At 34.3% G+C, this 16304-nt stretch overlaps 1 protein-coding gene across 1 annotated transcript in view; it reads right to left on the bottom strand.

Annotated features, from left to right (window-relative positions):
* LOC18054529 (helicase and polymerase-containing protein TEBICHI) overlaps positions 1-13338 on the bottom strand; it is a 17864-nt gene extending 4526 nt beyond the window's left edge. Inside the window, 20 exon segments of the mRNA XM_024192490.1 lie at positions 311-570; positions 1037-1234; positions 1447-1536; positions 1538-2637; positions 3503-3620; positions 3784-4002; positions 4647-4868; positions 5347-5499; positions 5705-6055; positions 6714-6926; positions 7038-7277; positions 7367-7528; positions 8795-8995; positions 9153-9353; positions 9447-9552; positions 9768-9832; positions 10938-11837; positions 11927-12164; positions 12320-12732; positions 13110-13338. Coding sequence (XP_024048258.1) covers positions 311-570; positions 1037-1234; positions 1447-1536; positions 1538-2637; positions 3503-3620; positions 3784-4002; positions 4647-4868; positions 5347-5499; positions 5705-6055; positions 6714-6926; positions 7038-7277; positions 7367-7528; positions 8795-8995; positions 9153-9353; positions 9447-9552; positions 9768-9832; positions 10938-11837; positions 11927-12164; positions 12320-12732; positions 13110-13145 — 5486 coding nt within the window. The 5' untranslated portion in view covers positions 13146-13338.
* Between the last annotated feature and the right edge of the window lie 2966 nt (positions 13339-16304).

Below are 16304 nucleotides of genomic sequence, written 5' to 3'. Positions count from 1 at the left end.
ATCTTAAAGGCCAGAGATATATATCATCTCCTGACTAAAGGGTAGAAAATATTACATCCAATGATCATTAGTTGGAGGAAACAGGGACAATCCCACAACACATTTTTTCTTGCAATGATCATTGCAGTGAGAAAAACGATCAAGCTAAGAATGAGACTAAAAGAAATAGTTGCCTGGTATTTTTGGAAATTATTGAGAAAAAGGTTCCCTCAAAACATCTTAGATAGACAATTTTTTTTCTTTTTTGGAGATCAGCTTATGCCTCCTTTATGCAGTATAGGAAGAAAAATAAACAATTCTCCCTCTATACCTTAATAGATCCAAACAATGCTTGTCAGTACTTGGATGTTGTTTCCCTTTATTGTGCCCTTCCGGTATCGGAAGCTTCAAGTGCCCATACAGGACATTTGCAATATCTGCAGCTGTATACAATGAAAATTTCATACCAGCCAGTGTGTAAGCCTTCTTCTCAAGATACCTTAGCTTTTTCTGCAACAAATTGCGTGCCCGAAGACATCCCTCCATGTCAACCCCTATTCCCCAAAGCTCCATATCTGCTAGAACATTAACCTAGCATGCAAAACCAATTGTCATACTAGCGTCATTTATTTATAAAGCATCATGCCAGCTAAAGAATGAAATTATTTTGTTAATATGATTCAAAAGTTTCAGAACAATTCGTTAGTACTCAGAGTATGTTGTTAAGTATAGATTCACAACCAACTTAAGATTTTGCAAGCATCTATGATAAACCAAACACGCACAAACCACGAAGAAAATATGTGAGGACAAAATTAGACAATTGAGATTAATTGTGCAACAGATGGGGTTTATTTTCACCAGGAAGCAGAAAAGATTCATTATTAAAAAGATTGCCAGCGTTAATGGTCTAATATCATCCAATAATCGTATCAACTTCCATTTGGACTACCTGTCAACTAGTCGCTCCAATTGGATAAGCATCCATAAACTTACAGTATGCCCTGGTCAGATATTACCCTCTTAGAAACTCATAACAAGAAGCACTAGAACTCACCAAGGGGATTTCAATGTTCAGAAGTGCTTCAATAAGTTCTTCAGAAACAAGTAACTTCCAAAGGACAGAACATAGGGCTTGTGTTTGAGCAACCCGACGGCAGCAACCATTATGTGCAGCTCTCCGCATCTGATTTTTCCACCGGCCACTTCGATTAGCGGCTGCAGCAGCCTCACTGGATAATCTTTTCTTAACTTCCTAAGTAACCATTATCACAGCCTTAGAAGCCATTTTGAACAATTCTAAGGAAGTGCTACTTGAACAACAACAATAACATCATTTATACCTGTGAATTTCTTCCAAGAAAAAGCATAAAAATACTTTGGCATTGTACAAAATAACTAATCTCCTCAAAACAACTTGCAAAAGCTAGTTTCATTACTAAATTTGTTAATAGAAACAAAAATTACCTTGTCCAGGTTTGGATTTGAACTTCTCTCATCATCTGGCCATAGAATCCACGACACAATGCACATGTCAATTCCATCTTTTAAATGAACCCGGAGATAACAACAAGAATGAGCTGCCTACAATTTCAAGACCCAAACTTGTTCCCACAAGATTAAGGCCACCAAATCTCTGAATGGAAACTGCAGCATGTTTAAGCACCTGAATCTGAACTTTCATATTCCAAGTAAATTTTCTAACATCTCTCTTCTCCATTATTTCACCAATTCTTTTCCACCTCTGTTTTATCATCTCCAACTGATGTTCAGGAGTTAGAACATTCTTATCACTAGATCCATAAATAAGAAACCGATCCTTTCTTCTGTGGTCAGACCATAGATCCTTCGGCAGATTGACATAGTACACAGGGGAATTTTCCCAACAGACTGCTAAACCATGAATCTCAAACAGGACACCAGAATTTGCTTCTGAATGTTTATCGTAGTGGATATCGAAATAGAATTCATGGGTTGCCTCCCATCTATCCAAGAAACAGTCAAATCCACCAGAGGCATTAATTGCATTAATAGGACCCTTGTTGCAAGCCCTGTCCTTGTTGACAAGACATGGGTCTCTGTTAGGCCGATCCTGTACTTCAAGATCAAGATCCCTATTAGATGTTATCGTTCCAATAGCATTTTTTCCTAATTGAACAGAGAGAGTTGTATCTGGAATTTTTATTTCACTGGCATTAACATTAAACTCAACACCACCAGTTCCAGGCCCTACAAATGGTACTGGTGGATTTTCAGCATCAAATTTTTGTTGCAACTCAGTAATTGACCCTCCTTCTACCAAAGCACTTAATTCATTATCTGAAGTTTCTAATAATTTTTCTCCTGCACTTTCCAAATCAACTTTTTTGGAAATCTGATTTGCTTCTAAAGATGGCTTATCTGAATGCTCCATTGGTACTGGAAAAATGAAGCTACTTGACTTGTCATTCCCAGGGGAGGTAGTTGCTGCTTCCTCTTCCCCTGTAGAATTTTCAGTAGCAGTTGATAAAATAGGTCGAGAAAACTGGGGGACATTTAACCCAAGAGATTTGAAAGCCGAGAAAGCAGCAATCCTGGCCTCTTCAGCTTTTTCAAGAACAATTTTGCGTGCACCATTTTTAATTTTCTTCGCTACACCCAATTGTACGCGTCTTTGTGCTGAAAAGAAGAATTTTACTCAGCGAAAAGTAAGAAAACACAGAAGCTATTACTGTATATACGAGTAAAAATTTTCACTTTGGTCAATGAAAAACGCAATAAAACACATGCTATTATTGTACATGCGAGCAAAAATTTTCAATAGCGGACAAGTACGAACACATGGACTCGGTATATATATTAAATTAGCAATGATTAACGCTTTTTGGTTTATAGCAAGCAACTGAAGAGATATGTTCGCACGATAGTAGTAACATTGGCACCATAAATAATCAGGTACTTATTGTAGTTTCACTTATACTTTTTAATTCTAAATATTTATCAATATCAATATACAAATAGCAATAGTAATATTAACAGACCCCCAAAAAAAAAAACCATAATTTTCACTGGACAATGCCGGATTTAGTAAACTTAAAACATTCTATATACCCAAACACTTCTTAGATTTCCCTCTTTTTCCCGTCTTTTGTCAATTTATTTGAGTAAAACCGCATTTATTTTTTCAGATGCATTAGGAACAACAGGAGTTCCAATGACTAAACAGCACCACACTGAATTTTTTATTTCTGAGAAGCCACCATTATAGATACCACTGTCCACAAAATCCTTGACATGATGTTAACATGTTTTTCTAGGGGCACATACAGGAATTATCTGACAATTGAACCTTCCCAACAAGAAAAAAGAACCAAAATATCAACTCGAAAATTTAAGTTTGGTGGTACAAACTTAATTGAAAGGAAAGTGAAACAAAACTCCAATCTAGGCCATTGTAGTTAAAAACATAATACCAGAATATCACAATATGTGACATCAGTCCAGAATAACAAAGTCATGTACCAAAAATTTCTGTTAGATTCACCTTCTGCAATCCATGACGAAGATTCAAAAAGAGCTTTGACAATTTCAGAAATAGATGCCTCCGCAATTGCTAGAGGTGTACGCAAGCCAGCTTTATAAAGTGCTCTTGCTCGAGAACCCTAAAAATCAGGAGAAAAATGAAACAAAGATTATAATAGTGACGATAATGAAATCAAAATTATCGATAAAGCTTCCACCAAACCTTGACAGAAGGCATCTGACTGAAAGATATGTGTATCCAAACCTTAGTCGAAGTAACTGGGTCTGGAAGAACACAATTACCTTCACGTACGGAATAGTAGTGAGTTCTACAATTTCTGCTCTCACTCCAAATGAAACACGATTTTGGAATTTGGCAATCAAGCCTTCTAGATCATACCATCCAAGCCTCTCGCAGAATACTGAAACCATAGATGCAAATCTTCCAGCATTCTCTTGTAAGGCTTGAACCATACCTCTGGCCACTTTAAAAGTTTCACAAACCTCAAGCACAGGAGTTTCCTTCATCCCAGAATTTAAAGAATACGCATTTAGCAAGAGAAGAAAATCAATTAGGGCAAGTGCAAGCAGAGCCAATCCACATAAAGATTCGAAAAAGAAAAATCAGAATAAGGTGACCAAGACCAAGGACACGTTGTCTACACTAAATACAAGGTAAAAGACACTGAGGGAAATTTTTCATTTCATATGTCATGTAAATTTAGTGGAGCAATAAAATATAAAGCAGGACTGAAGATGTACAGAAGCTCAGCGTTTCAGACATAAATCATTATCTCACTTCAGAGTTCAAAGATGTTTTCTATTCTTTATCTTGCCTAATTGAGGAGCAGCTACAGCCATAAACAGTTTGGGGTTTGTTAAGCTGAGAAATCTTTGAGGACTATTTGTATGCTTCTCCTGAGTATTGATTCTTCTCTAAAAGTTTTTTTGCAGTCATTTGTTTTTGGGATTTTTCATTCTTGTTTTTGTGGACTTTTAATCAGTCCTCTCTGTTTAAGTTCTGTCAGCATTATATTCCACTCTTCTAGAGCAGGAAAAAAAGGAAGAGAGAAAGACACACAGATAGGCATATAATGAATATCACCACAATTTAGAAGGTATACACTACTTTTATCAGGTAAAAGGAGCAAAACAAAGAAATAAACCTGCACTAATCTTGACAGGATGAGGGCAACATAAAATCGTTTACACACTCTAAGTGTTTGTGCATCTGAAAGCATATTATTGCTGGTGATTCCAAGTCGATACTCAAGTTTTCCATGCAATCCTTTCGTACTATCTCTTAATTTGCTTGAAATGCGCATTGGTGCACCATGTGCCATGCGCATCAAATATGGTTCTGACACTCCCACTTGATTGCCAACTGACTGAATTTCATGAAATTCATAGAATATTATTCAGAGTTAAATGATGATCATCATCATTAAGACAACCACAAAATCCATAAATATCGAAAATATAATAAATTTAAATGTGAAGAAGAAAATAAACATCCAATCAGATTCTATCATTTTTCAATCCCACCACTAATTTACTTCTAATTGCTATTGAAGAAATCCATGATCCATTAGTCTAATGATATATAGGGAATGCTTAGAGGTTCTTACTTAAGAGAGTATGGATGTTAAAAAACTCCTCAAAAAGGTGATAACATGAAGCAAGATTTGGGGAATGCAACTATATTGTACACCAAAATTCATAAATTTTAAGTTATATTAAAGTTCAAATGCTTACTATTTAAAAACGATTTTAAAAAAAAAAGGTCAATGCTTGCCAAGAAAATACAATAAGTGTGGCATATTGCAGCCAACTCCGAATGGGCTCCAAACTAAGAAGTAGAATCACCTGGTCAAGGGCTGACAATTCCAGGAAGCGCTCATAATATAACTCCCAATCTGGTTCAACTTCAACATTAATTGGTGTTGATAGATAAACTAGATGTAAATCTGATGCAAGTACAAATCCTTCTCTTGCCCTTGAAAGGTCATCCAGCACAATCTAGGAAATCAAGGAAAATATTATCATTAACTTGAACAAATCGCAGTTTCCTTACAGCTGATTTGGGATGGATCCAGAAATTAAAGAAAATCAATTGATGAGCACAAAAACTTATAACAGATGAATACTCAAAACTGCAGGATACAGAAATACTACTTAGAAAGTTGAGAACACAACAATAAAAATAGAGAGTTGAAATTTGTACAAGTGATTCTTCTGGGCAAAGAGAACTTCCAAAAGCAGCACGCCCAAGAGGTGTGGTACTGTATAACTTGGTATCTTCATTCCATTCAAGAAATTTTCTATGGCACAACCAACGAAGAGAGTCCTGTGCTGATTTTACTACGTCTTGAAATGGTTTTGTAGAATTAAGAAGAGTACACCTGACATATCGATGAATGTCTTCAGCAGTTTGAACAATCCCACCAGCCACAACTTCTAAAATTGCATGAGTCATTCCATTCTTATCTTCAGATAAACAAGAATGCAATGGCGGACAGCTTTCATTAAGAAGTCCCATAATTTTCTTGACCTCTTCTGGTTTGCAAATGAGCATCTGGTAGTCCAAAAACATTATTAGGAGAATCAAAATCTTTAAATAGAGTAGAGAAGCAAAATATAAATTCTGTGATGAACCAAAAACCTAATGAGAAAGAAAAATGTTTCAAAATAGTATTCTCTATTTCAGGAAATACATCCAACATAAAATTACCCAATAATTTGTTCGGACATTATAACTGTTCTGAGTTTTTTGTAAGCCACTTACTTGGGAAAAGAAAATTCCATCTCAACTACAAGTAAACATAATGAATTATACCACCACACGATCTACAGAAATATAGCCACCGATAAAGACGACACACCTCATTAAATAAAGAAATAAAACAGAACAGAAAGAGAGATGCTTAACTGCCAGAAATATAAGCTGAAAGCCTAAGAAAACACTCTTGGACCCAACACAGTAAGGAAAGACCTAGATAATGCCTTCCACAACTCTGAGATTTATACAAACATTCCAAGGCAACAACCAAATAGATTTATGCTTTTTAAAACATAACTCATTGAAAAAATCTCTATTGCAGAAACTACACCAGAAAAATAGTAGAAACACTGAGATAAACAAAATTAAACCATGCAGCATACCACTGACACATATTTATGATAAGAGGCACTCCCGCAACAACAAAAGCAATCAGAAAACAAAGGAAACATACACTTTCTCCTTTGGTATCTATTCCAGTCCGACCAGCCCGACCAGCCATCTGTCTGTACCTTGTGCCATCAATGAAATCACGACCAATTCGAGGTTGTCGGAAAATAACCCTCCTAGCAGGCAGATTAACCCCAGCAGCTAAGGTAGATGTAGCAGTTAAGACACGTACAAGGCCTTTACGGTAGCAGGTTTCTACAACCTCTCTTTCCTCAACCTATGCACAAGTGAACACCAGCTATAAGAAGTAAGAAAAGCTCAGAATATGAAGAATGAACAAGTAAAAAATCATCAAAGGCAGGTAATAGAAACAGGAATATAGGAATACCGTGAGTCCAGCATGGTGATAGGCAACACCAGAAGGAAGAGTTTCTTCTAAAACAGGATCCAATCCAGCAGGACATCTTCGCAAGGCATCAATAGCAGATGTAATATCAATGAATTCACTGTCACTGCTATGGACATTTATAGAAAATTTCTTGAGGAACTTTGAAACATGCCTTGCAGTTGATTCACATCCTTTCCGGCTAGAGCAAAATATTAGCACTGAATGACCCTCTTGGACAACCTAAGAAACATTCCCACTATTCATCATACTGATCAACTAACCACATGATGTCTAGCTAAACCTTTATTAAAAAAGTAAAGAAACACAACCTCATCACACAATTCAACGATATGATCTGGATCTTTTCCACCAAGGTTGGCTGCCGTCAAAATTGTTCTAACAACATCCATTTTCTTACTATAAATGGCATTACCAACTTTAATATATTCCTCTAATGGAACAGGCCGGAAATTGGTTTCATATAAAGCTGCCTGCAAAGGTTTGTGAAAAATATATCATATGTAATCAACATACACAAAAGCAAGAGCCAAGAAAAGAGGAACGACGTGACACCAAAACTTTTTATAATTTCTAGAAGAAAGAAATAATCACAATTAATTTTAAACTGAACAGAAGAGAGCATACATGTGAGAGAAAAGATCAGGGAAAACATTTGGAACAGAAGAGTGAACATAAAAGTCTCGGAAAAGATATTTTGTGCTTGAACTTTTAGTAGTTAGAGATCAATTTAAGATGGCATATTCCCCCCCAACCACCTCAAGAATATCGAAAGTGCAAGTAGCTACCACGAGTTTTTGATTATATCTCAAAACCACCTCCACTTTTATTTTTATAACAACCAGCCAATTTTTTGTTAACTCCATTAGCCATCGTTAAAGAGTTAAAGATAAAAAATTATTTTTCCTCTGCATTTATTTAAGAAGGTATAACGATATTTTGGGAGGCTCCAGGGGCAAAATAGTCTTTTATCCTAGATTTTTAACAGTGATGACTAACAGAGTTAATAGAAAAATGGTTAGTTGATATAAAACTAAAACTTGAGGTGATTCTAATATATTTTTTGAAATTTGTTGTGGCTACTTACACTTACAATATTCTTGAGGTGTTTGGGCAATAATTTCCCATTTAAAAATTCATAGATGATAAAACATAAATAATTACGTCATTCAATTGAAAAGTCCTATCAGTACTTAGTTGTACCTAACTATAGACTGGGAAAACAATGAATTTATTTGATTCATATAAGAGTTCCAATCACATAAAACAAGCCCAATGAATGTTGGTTAGTTCCAAAGTTATACTGTTTCACCACAAAGCATAAATGCTCCTGAATGAGCTTAAATGGGATCTGTAGATGCCAGTGTGTGCAAGAAAGAGAAAGATAGGCTAATTTTCCATCTCAACAAATCATAATGTTATTTTAAGGACATAATCAAGCCCTTAACACTAAAAATACTTCAAAGAGAGAACTGAGACAATACCTTAAACAAAATCTCAATTCAGGCTACTATAGTAATTCATCATTTAGAACTTAGCAATTTTAACTTTATAAGTAAGCCCTATAAATTAGACAAGAATAAAGCTTTGATACAGCAACAGATCACAGTATCATACATTTAGATACAGTGAATGAGAATTAAAATCTTTGACAGAAACTGAATGTCTAGTCATTACGGGATAGGTTGAGGACTTGAGTGTTGGAAAGAAGTAAAAGTGATCATTGTTACTCTGCTTACTTGAAGCCAATCAGCAACTGCTGCCACATTTGGCATGGTAGCACTCATCCCAACAATTTGCAGACCATGAGCAGGGTCAGCCTTCCCACTGCTTGTTCCTGAACTTTCTCCACTACTTGAATCTGAAGTGCCTTCGCCAGCTGCATAACGAAGCTTTGTCAAGAGCAACTCCAAAAGATAACCCCTATTTTGGTCAGCAACCTGTCAAAAATTACAAGCATGTGAACCATCTAAAGTAAGTCATCAAGCAGGAAGAAAGGATAACTTGAAATAAACATGGAAAAGAGAGTGGGGAAGTCAACATATAGGTCATCCACAAAAGAATTTACCAATGCCAGCAACATATGATCAATCATACCATGTGTAGCTCATCAATCACAATAATTCCAATTTCTGACAAGCGACCTTCTTCAAGCATTCTGTTTACAAGAGAGTTTGCCTTCTCTATTGTGCATACTGCTACAGAAGTATCTTTAGGAAGGGACCCACCACCCTGATTTCCATAATAACTACGAACATGCCTACCAAGTGGTTCAAGGAGAACCTCCAGATGTTCTGCCTGCACCAAGTTAATTAATATATTAAAAAATAAAAACCATAATAATCAAACATCAGTTGTTCTCACGATGGACAACCACAATTGAAAAAGCACCTTTTCTGCACAAATCGATACATAAGGGAGCACAAGTAGTGCCATTTTTCCAGTTGAAATTAGCCGCCGCAACATTAAAATTTCTGCAACAAAACTTTTTCCAGCACTGTGGCAGAGAAAGCAAGATTCATTAAACAATATATTCATACCGTGCAAAAACATTAAAAACGTAGATATAATGCATAGAACTTCTTCCCTAACTGGTTGAGGTTTCCCATTCAACTAAATTGCTGGCACAGAAAAAGAGTGCGATAAAGACAAGTTTATTTCTGTTGGTAAGTTGGAAAATGCATGAAGAATTTCAATGTTTTAAGGGCTTGCCTTGTTGATGCACAGTAAACAAGATTCCTTCTCTGCAGAACACCGTCCACATGGAGGCATTCAACCTGGGGAATGGAAAATATTTGCATGTTCGGCTTTTAGCTTATGAAACAACATTTTATAAACCATAAAAAAATCAGAAATACATAGATCCGTGTAGGAGATTAACTTCAAAATCCCACTCTCAGCAAGTAACTACTCAAATGACAAAAAGAACAGCTGCATGCCGTGTCTTTCAGGCAAAACCAAAGACTGAATCACAGGTCGAATCTAGATAACCACCATGATGAAAATTCTAAAAGTAAGCAGGATGCAGAGACCAGTGACCTGAGTAAAAGAAACATGTGAACAATAAAAGAAGAATTTTCATAGATATCCAATTAAAAGTGGTTGCCAACTATCCTCTGCCAAACAGAAAAACCTTTACAGAGAGATAAATAATAATAATAATAATTAAAAAAAATGAAGTGCGATCATAAAGTTAGATAATCAAGGAAACAAAAAGCTTATTGTTTACTTCTCTTAAGTTATTGAATATGAACAATGCAACTTTAGCATCATATTGGCTCGAAAAAAATGTCAAAGAGTGTAAAGTAGTAACTAAAAAATGTAAAGGAAAGAAAGGAAACAAGAGGATATATATTTATTTCCTAACTAAACAACAGTAAGCAACTTGAGGGTTTTAGTAAGAAATAAAAAGACCTAGAATATTGCCGCCCTTGACTGCTGTAGTAATATTCTCTCTCTCAAGAAAGATAACATGATGTGTGATATATGATGCCTCAACAAGAATTTACCCCAATAAGCTACTCTAATTTCTAAAACTTATTACTCCAACCCAGACAAAACAATACAATATATAGTTATATACTATTACATCTCGACATGCATAATAACACAAGTTAGGTAAACTAATTGAAAGTGCACATATAAAACTATATTGGGTATTCATTTGATTGAACTAAACTGATATTCAAGATGATACAAAAATTTGAAGATTTACACACCCTGAACCTAGACATTAAAACCACCACACAATCCATTTATGCAGAAACCAAATCCCTCTTTCATAAAACAAGCCTCTTACCAGTTTAGCCAGCCTGATTTTCATTCCTAATTGAATCTTTAAATAAAAATAAACAATTTTGTTACTAAAATGGTCTAAAGTACCTGCCATGGATACAGTTTTGAGATTCCTCTTTTCTTATATATGCTGCATATTTCAGATGGAAGCCAACTGCTAAGATCTAAACAGTCTTTGAGCATCCCAGAACTTGAAGGAGTACCAGCTTCATCAGATTTTTTGTTACCAACTGGCTTCTTTATTACATTGGTTGGTGAGTCTGATGTGATGCTATCAATACCTTGGCTTGATATATCCAGTTTTCTTTCATGTACAATAAGAACAGAATCCTTCTCTTGTACATCAGAAATCCCCTCAGTTCTTGAAGTATTGTCATGATGACATTTAAATTTGATTTTTTGACAACTTTTATGAGTTACAGAGCCTTTTTCAGATACTACACCGTCTCTAAACATCATAGCTTCTGAGGTATCGGCAGCACCACAGTCTGGCTTAGTTCCTTTCAAATTTTTGTCTTCAAACAAAAAATCAAGATGCTTAATGGGCAGTGGAGAAAGTTCTTTAACGGAATCAATCACATCCTTCCCCATTTGTTTTAAAGAACCACCAGCCTTTATGTGCTGAACTTTGCTATCACCTTCATTCAACATTTCCTTTGACTTGTTGTAATTTTTATTCCTTAAATTGTATGAATTATTTATTTCATTCTGGCTCTTACTATCAGCAATTCCTTCAGCAATCTGAGAAGGACCAATATCAGTGTGCGCAAAAAAACCATCAGCAATTTCAATTGCTTCTTTCCAGAAAGCCTCCCCAGGAGAAAATATGGAGTTTCCACATGTTGACTTAGGGGTTTCACGAACGTATGTTTTTACAATTGATGGTTCAGGTGTATAACATGCTGTTGTATTTAAAGCTGATTTGGATGATTTGTCACATTTCCTCAAGCTTGCTTGAAGCAACAGGGATGCATTACTATCAGTGACCTGCCAGGACAAAAATACATTGAAGTAGAAAGCCAGTATAATTCAAATCATCAAATTCATAAACAGATTACTAAAAGAATAAATTTTACCTGCTGAGAAGAGTTTGAAACGAGATTCCCGGTTTTAACAATAAAACCAGACTGTGTCTCTTCAATATTCTTTGCATTAGAGCACTTGGTTTGTTCTCCTGATTGTAACAGATTGGAAACACAATACTTCTTCTTGGCAATTTTATTATCCTCCCCACCTAGGAGAGATGGACTACTATGTCTCTTGTGGTCTTTCACCTTTGCCTCTGATGGTGAACTTGCACTTGAATGAATTTCACTATATAAAATGCAGGATTAACATTTTTCATGAAGTAATTTCTTTTCTTTTGGGAGAGTAAGTACAAGAACGCTAGCTCAACTCCAAAAAAGTTAACCAATAAAAGAAAGATTAACAATTTATAACAAGTCATCCAAATTTTTGAAGTACAATACCTACAATACAAAGATAAAAAGTCAGTTGCAAACTGTTTCAGCTCCAAACTTTCCGGAATGTGGGCTGAACCGTCCTTCATATGACAGCCAACTTCACTATTACCCTCCTTAGATGAACACCGGGAAATGACCTTCTGGGTAGCCTGAGGTTGAGCTTGATCTGATAACAGGGCCTGATTCTTTTCATCTTTGGAATATTTATCAATCTCCAGCGACAAATTTCTTTTAACCACCTCATGCCTAGACAACAAACTTTGCTTGCTAGTGTGACCATCGTCCTGTGAATTTTTCAAATAATTGTCCAAAGTGCCTTTGGCACTGGGAGACACTTCTACTGTAATTTTTGCATCTTTCTCGGCTCTCCCAGACTTCACACTTGGTGATCTTGATTTTCTCTTCTTGGAAGCATAAAACTGAATACAATAACAAGAAAGCAAGCAAGACATATCATGTTATTTTATGTCAGGAAAAGTAAACAGATTTTTACTCGTTTCACTTCGCTCCAGAGAAAAAATTGATACTATCATGAAGAAAATTAGTCATTCAACCTGATTTGTTTCAGTTAATTAGAAATAAACAGAACTAGAGAAAAAATAAAAAAATATATAGAATGTCATTTCCAATTATGCAGTTTTAGTTCATAATCAGAATCTTCCTACATCTAAAGTTGTATTTCGAAGGGTGAGAAGACGTTTTGCTTCAAGAAAGAAGTTTAAAGTTCGGACTGAAAAGTGACCGTTGATGGTATCTAGGGTTTCAAAGACGGAGACTGGACTGGGTAAAAGCGAACCTGATCAATGCGCGTACGAGGGGAACCAGATGCCATGATAAAGGATTGGGAAGGTTTCCCGTCCCCGGCGATCTGCAAAACCCCAAATCTTTCACTTTCCTGTACGCCTCAATACGACGCTGCTTCGACGCTTGAAAAAATTGAATCCTTAAGAGTGAGCGCCAAGCTGAAACCACTGCACATGACGAGATTTATTTTCTTACGAGCCAAGTGGTGGCAGAGACTAACAACTTTGAAATCATTGCAACATTGTCTCTAATCTTTTGGGATAGTTGCAGCAATATCCTTTTTCTTTGTACTTTATTGAAAGATAAACGTCCGTCTCATAACTAACCGGAATCTTTAGTCACAAAGACAGTATTGACCTCAAACGAAAATTTATTTTACAAATTAGCCCAAGTTCATTTTCTTCTTCCCGTCTTCTTCTTATACGCCAAAAACTAATAATTCCGAATGTAGAAGTTTGTTTTGTAATAAAGGATCATGATTCTCTCCTGATATGGGCACTCTTGATGTTTTATAAGTTTTGTGTCACTTGTGTTTTAGTATTAGTGGGTGATTATGATTTAATTACTTTTTTTTAATTTGTTAATCACCAATCATATTAACAGAATTTGCTCATATAAAGATCATATTAGGAAAGGATCATGATCCTAAAATAAAATTCGTTAGGATGAAATAGTGAAAGTGTTAACTTCTCTATATATGGGAGTGTTGATAACCGATAAATACATATGTGTAAACTTTTTATTTTTTTGAGTGACATATAAACGCATCTCGTACTTTACATGTATAATATTTTATGTAAGTTTTTAAGCATCCATGACTTACGGCAACTAAAATTTGTTGTGTGGTCTTCTAATCTCTCATTAATAGACGATAGAAGTATATGACAACAATGGCGTTGAGCTGTAATATGGAGTTAAAGAAAGCCAAACGTAGTAGAAGATTATTTGGTCAATACTTATTTTTGCTTTCATCCAATCTTCGTATGTATTTATTTATATTGTATAACACATAATTTTCAAGTAATATCTCAATATTTGTGTGTGACACCTCCTGATTTATAAAGTTATTTATTATAATCTTTCTCATTAAGCTATAATTTATCGAATTATGATCTTTTCGTAAATTTTACTCTCCAAAAATTTTAAAAATCATATGTCATGTATCTTTTAATGATAGAATTTGAGTATGATTTAACTTATATTGCATGTTTATTAAATAAATAAACATATTTAATTGTGCCGTCATATTGACTTATTCAACAAGATGAATATGATGGGACATATTGTTTGAATTCACATGCTTAACAAAATAAAAAAATTCATATACATTCAAACTATACAGGAGGAAAAAGAATGATAAAGACAAAAATAATATTTCAAATTAAAATATGGTTGGATATTTTTTTTAACAATCCAAATTAAGGTTATATCTTTTAAGTTATAGATGCTGTGGAAAAAAATGTATAACTATTAAATAAAAGTTAATAATATGTAATAAATATAAATTTTAAAAAATAATTTTGACAAAATTATTAAAGATATAATAAATTTTTCATCATACAAGTGAAAAATTATATCAACATAATTTTTAAACACTTTAGTGATGTAGTTTCTCAACCTCAATTATATCAACATGGTTTTTTCACCCTTAAATAGTTAAATGAATTGTAAGCAGGTTGACAAAATATGAGTACTCACCAATGCATTCATAAGCGAATTTGAGAGTAAGAATCTTGAACATGATTATTCAATGAGTTACTGTGACGCAAAAAAATAAGTACAAAATTAGGGATGGCAAAAAGCAAGCTTTAGACCACTTTAAGTTTAGCATGAGGGCCTGGTCGGGCTCGGGCCCATTGCGGGCCTATGCTTTATTTTTTATTTAAATTATTATAAATTTGAAATAAATTAATGATCAACAAGTTATTATAATCATAGATAAATTAAAGAAAATGAATATTTCAAGTAAAATAATAAATAAAGCAAATAAAAGCTCATAAATTTAATTTTCTTTAATACTGAATTCTCTAATCCAAATGCTCTCTTAATTAATTAACACAAAAGAGAAGTTTAATATCATAATTTTAACTTTTTTGAATCATTATTGATTTATAAATTAAGAATTTAAGTTTTCTTTTCTTTTTATTTTTAAGTTACTTTTCAATTTTAATTTTATTATTATATTATAAATTTATTTTTTTTAAATTGTGGACTTAGACTTGGCCCGAGTTTTTTTTCTTGAGCCCTTGTCCAGACCATCATATGTGAGGACTGGGCCAAAACCAGTGGGTCTGGAACGGACTTTTTTGCTCACCCTACACAAAATCGCAATTCCACAGTAATTTGCGTCAATTTAAATTTTTTAAAAATATCTTACAATTTCCCGACACATTTTTGCTACATATACTCACAATTTTACTTTTCAAAATTAAAAAAAAAAGAAATTCGATTTAAAATTTGATCTAATTATAAAAAGGGAAATTTTTAGCATACCTCCAAATAAATTGATATTTTACACCGTATACCTAATAAAATTGACTCATTGCATCATGCCCCCCAATTTTGTTATGTACTCAGTTAAGTTTAACGGTGCAGGGTTAAAATCGAAAGTTTAAGCATTAAATCAATTTTAGTGAAAACTCTTTTTATTTTGAGTAATGATATAGTCACAAACTCTTGTACAAACTTATTTTGTACAAACTGATATAACATTAATTCATTGGTTGAATGAAAATATAAAATAATAAAAATAAATCATGTGGATCAAGCGATATTTAATTCAACCAATAAATTAATACCACATCAATTTATACAAAATAAATTTATACACGAGTTTATGATTATATCATTACTCTTTTATTTTTGGTTCATCTTTATTTCATCCTTTCCTTTTTCTTTCCTCATTTCTATTTCTTCTCCGTCTTCTCCATTTCTTTTTCTTCACCTTCTTCTCTGTTTCTTCTCCATTACTTTTCTTCTTCTTCTTCTCCATTTTATTTTCTTCTTCTGCTCTATTTCTTCTTAATCTTCATTCTACCAAATATAAAACATCAACCACCGCGATTGCCACCGCGCCACTCTGGAGCATCAAATGCTTCCTTTAGCCGCCACCGCTTAATTCCTTTTAGGCTTACTATTATGGATTTAGGGTTTCATTAGTTATTATTTGGGTTGTTTTGAATTATGA

This window comes from Citrus clementina, unplaced genomic scaffold (genome assembly GCF_000493195.1).
Source record: "Citrus clementina cultivar Clemenules unplaced genomic scaffold, Citrus_clementina_v1.0 scaffold_1, whole genome shotgun sequence".
Classification (NCBI taxonomy): Eukaryota; Viridiplantae; Streptophyta; class Magnoliopsida; order Sapindales; family Rutaceae; genus Citrus; species Citrus x clementina.
The sequence above is the reverse complement of the archived record's forward strand: the minus strand, read 5'-3'. Positions and strand labels throughout refer to the sequence as shown.